The sequence below is a fragment of the Cynoglossus semilaevis genome, chromosome 1, assembly GCF_000523025.1.
Source record: "Cynoglossus semilaevis isolate Cse_v1.0 chromosome 1, Cse_v1.0, whole genome shotgun sequence".
Lineage (NCBI taxonomy): Eukaryota > Metazoa > Chordata > Actinopteri > Pleuronectiformes > Cynoglossidae > Cynoglossus > Cynoglossus semilaevis.
In genome coordinates, this window is record NC_024307.1 from 34,183,732 (window position 1) to 34,187,992 (window position 4,261).

At 42.8% G+C, this 4,261-nt stretch overlaps 1 protein-coding gene across 1 annotated transcript in view; it reads left to right on the forward strand.

The window, feature by feature from the left end:
- lama1 (laminin, alpha 1) overlaps positions 1–4,261 on the forward strand; it is a 38,894-nt gene that overhangs the window by 6,483 nt on the left and 28,150 nt on the right. The window contains exons 4-13 of the mRNA XM_025062274.1: positions 493–544; positions 622–812; positions 936–1,115; positions 1,248–1,337; positions 1,471–1,588; positions 1,714–1,892; positions 3,058–3,154; positions 3,234–3,391; positions 3,512–3,652; positions 3,738–3,893. Coding sequence (XP_024918042.1) covers positions 493–544; positions 622–812; positions 936–1,115; positions 1,248–1,337; positions 1,471–1,588; positions 1,714–1,892; positions 3,058–3,154; positions 3,234–3,391; positions 3,512–3,652; positions 3,738–3,893 — 1,362 coding nt within the window. The remainder of the gene's footprint in view (positions 1–492; positions 545–621; positions 813–935; positions 1,116–1,247; positions 1,338–1,470; positions 1,589–1,713; positions 1,893–3,057; positions 3,155–3,233; positions 3,392–3,511; positions 3,653–3,737; positions 3,894–4,261) is intronic.

Genomic DNA, 4,261 nt, shown 5'->3' on the forward strand with positions numbered 1-4,261 from the left:
ATATTATACCTTCATATTAAGGTGAGGGGCCACAAAATATTGTACTGCGGGCCGCGAGTTTGAGACCCCTGCGCTAAACCTTTCCAAATGATATAATTTATTTATATTATCATTATACTTCTGCCTTTTCCCTGCAATACCCACGTCTTCCCAATAGATGGCGCAGAAAATGATAAAAGCATTTTAGCATTTTAGCCTTTATGTATGACTTTTACATGTCATTTATCTTAATTCACACGAATACTCCATCTATTTTCTCCTGACCCGCCCCCCCGCCCCGTTCAATTTTAGGACAATTGTGGCCCGGGAGTCAAAAAGTTTGCCCACGCCTAGTCTTAACCATCGACTTTAACAGTTTAACAGTCAATCATCTTAGACACCCATCACTCTTATCATTAAGTTAGTTCGTATTAGTACATTTATATGATCGATAACTTTGTTTTACTTAAACTGTTCTCCCTAAATCTTAGATCTTGTTTTTCTCCTACTTAGATTTTTCAGATCGCTTACATCATTATCAAAGCTGCAAATTCTCCTCGTCCAGGTGAGTCCTGTCTGTCTGTCTCTCTGTCTGTCTGCCTGTCTCTTCCTGCTTTCTAATCTGAACTGTTTATCTCCCAGGTAACTGGATCCTGGAACGCTCACTAGATGGTGCGACCTTTTACCCGTGGCAGTTTTACGCCATCAGCGACACTGAGTGTTTATCTCGTTACAATATCACACCGAGGCTTGGGCCACCAACATACAAGAGAGACACAGAGGTCATCTGCACATCCTATTATTCTAAGCTGAATCCACTGGAGCACGGAGAGGTGGGCCCAGTTGCCTATTCGTCTTTCTTATCCTTACCTACTTGCCCGGACAAGGCCTTTCCCGTCAGCACCTGTCTGACGTCTCTGACTAACCTCTCTGATGTCTCCCTCACCCTCCCTTAGATCCACACTTCTCTGATAAATGGGCGCCCTGGGGCTGATGATCTAACGCCTGACCTCCTGAACTTCACGTCAGCTCGTTACATCAGGCTTAGACTTCAGCGAATCCGGACGCTTAACGCTGATCTGATGACACTGAGCAGCCGAGACCCTCGAGAAATTGATCCCATCGTGTCCCGTAGGGTGAGACGGACGAAACAAAATCAAAAAGAATAATATTTAAAAATATATATCAGAATAGTAAAAAGGCCAGTTATTGAGCTGGTGTCTAGTTGAGATGCGTTCACTTACTATAGCTTGTCTATTTCCTCTCAGTATTATTACTCCGTCAAAGACATCTCGGTGGGTGGGATGTGCATCTGTTACGGACATGCAAAAAGTTGCCCGCTCGACCCCGTCACTAAGGTAACGTGTCGCATCTTCACACGTGGTCATGCACGTCGCCCCTCGACCCCGTCACTAAGGTAACGTGTCACATCTTCACACGTGGTCGCCCCTCGCGCGCGATCTCACTTGCAGTTTGTGTGTGTACCTACAGAAGCTGCAGTGCGTGTGTGAACACAACACCTGTGGAGAGAGCTGTAACCAGTGTTGCCCTGGTTACCACCAGCAGCCATGGCAACCTGGTACCCTTACTGAGGGAAACACATGTGAAAGTAAGGGCCTTTAGCCGTCTGTTAACTTTTCTGGCAGATTTAAGTCTCTACGTGTCCAACCTCTCACAAATAACATCTCTGCCCCCCCCCTCCGACCCCCCCGCCTCCACCTCCTCCTCTCTCAGAGTGCAATTGTCACAATAAGGCCACGGACTGTTACTTCAACCAAACCGTTGCTGACCTCTCACTGAGTCTAAACTCTCGAGGCTCCTATCACGGAGGGGGGGTTTGTCTCAACTGTCAACAGAACACAGATGGAATCAACTGTGAATCATGTCGTGATGGATACTACAGGCCTGCTCAGGTACACAAACACTGATACTCCAGACACTGTTATTGAGGGATGGGTCGATACCACTTTTTTTTTTAATGCTTGGTACAACGAATTGTCGATGTGAGTCAAAAAGTCGAAGGTCGTTTTTTTTTTTCTAACCCACACTTTACTTCTGATTGGCTTACGCTGATACTGTTATTTTTCATATTTTCTTAAGTTTCTTAAGTTAGTAATTCCAAAAATAATACCAAATCAAGTGCATGTAGTGGCGCTTTGGCCCAGAGGCAATGTCCTCTGTCATTGGTGTGGAACCCCAGGGTTCACCTCCTGGGCAAGTTTGAAATTAGGACGGTTGGTACCTTCCAGTGAACGGATAAGCGACTGAAAATGGATGGATGGATGGAAGTACATGTATTACATATACTCTGTATGGATTTACTCTGCCTTCTATTTGGCATGTCTGGTTGTTACTACCGGAGAGTGACAGTGAAAAAGCATTCATTGCCCCAGTTTTTTTGGATCTAAAAAAAACCCAAACATTTTCCTCGACTGAGGAAAGGAGACATACGGAAAGTCAAAGTGATACTGACGTTATATAAACATTCAGAAAACAATCCACAAATATTTGTATAATATTGAAAACTAAAAACCGAGATGTCATAGCATTAGTATAGCCCAGATCTAAGTGATATAGTCGTAGACCATGTCGTACATAACTTAAATAAATAAAAGTATTTTCACTAGAAAATGTACACTGGGACTACATAGTAGGGATGGCTCGATCCGATACTCTCGATTGGTATCGGTCCGATATTCGTATGTCAAAGTTCAGGATCGAACATGAGTAAAAAACAACTTAGCCTGTTGGCAACATGCCGTAAACATGGACACTATTGCCTTGGCAAGCTGGAGTAGTAAGAAGGCATCGGATTGATATCGGTATTCGCATATATTCCAAGTTGCAGTATTGGTATCGGACATGTTAAAGTTGTATCAAGCCATCCCTACTACATACGTCATACGTGTCAACAGTATGTAGACGATGCAACACAACATGTTTTTATAATTCCCAGCTTGCTAGTTTAAGCTAACTCTTGCTCAGTACCAATCCGCAGGATCAAATCAGACTGTTTACACAGTGAGACTACACTGTTTATGTGTGATTGTATGTTTGTATTTTTGTTTGTGTGTATAGGTTTCACCGTACTCCGATTATCCTTGCGTTGAGTGCAATTGTAACCCAAAGGGATCAGAATCGTCGGTTTGTGTCAAAGACGACAAACAACAACCAGGTAAACAAAACAAACCCGGGCAAACCTGTAAAATCCTATAAAAACAGTGTGTCTTACAGACTACGTGCGTTTGTTTTAGGTGTCTCTGCGGGCAAGTGTGTGTGTCGAGAGGGTTTTGCAGGTCAACAATGTGACCGTTGCGCATTTGGATACAGAGATTTTCCCCAGTGTGCAAAGTGTGAGTGTAACCTGTCAGGCAGCATCAACAACGACCCCTGTGCTCCCTGCATCTGCAAGGTAAGCAGTGATGTTTGGGTAACGTGTTCCAAATCATCCATCACCAGGTTGATTGCAACTTAGAGAGCGACTTCTAAGTTGGAACTTGAGTGATTTATTTCAAATTTCTTCTCTACTTAGGCCAACGTAATGGGCGCTCATTGTGACCTCTGCAAACCGGGATTCTACAACCTGCAGAACGATAACCTTCTCGGCTGCACGGAGTGTTTTTGCTTTGGTGTTTCTGACGTGTGCGAGAGCTCTCACTGGTCTACAGCTTCGGTGAGACCTTTCACAGATATCCCAGGTACCGCGTCATTGGTGGAATAAGGTGTCTCAACGTTATGGCTTGTGCTCTTTCGCTCAGGTGCATTATAAAGATGCTTGGCTCAGCCCCGCTACTGACTACGATAAACCTGCCATTCATGACAACAACCTTCTCATTCCTGCCAACGTCTCCTTTGGCCACACCCATGGGCAAATGCTGTCATGGGCAGCACCGGCTAGTTTCTTAAGGAACAAGGTCAGTAACATTATTCTGTCCCTTTAGTTTCTATCAAACTTCAAATGTGATCTTTTCTTATTGATTTCTTATGGATATATATATATGTGTGTGTGTGTGTGTGTGTGTGTGTGTGTGTACACTGAGTGTGTGACATCTGTCCATGCTCGGGATATATATATGTATATATGTATGTATATATGTATGTATATATATGTGTGTGTGTGTATATATATATATATATGTGTATATATATGTATATGTGTGTGTATATATGTATATGTGTGTGTGTATATGTATGTATATATATATGTATCTATATATGTATGTATATATATATGTATATATATGTGTATATATATATATGTGTATATATATATATGTGTATA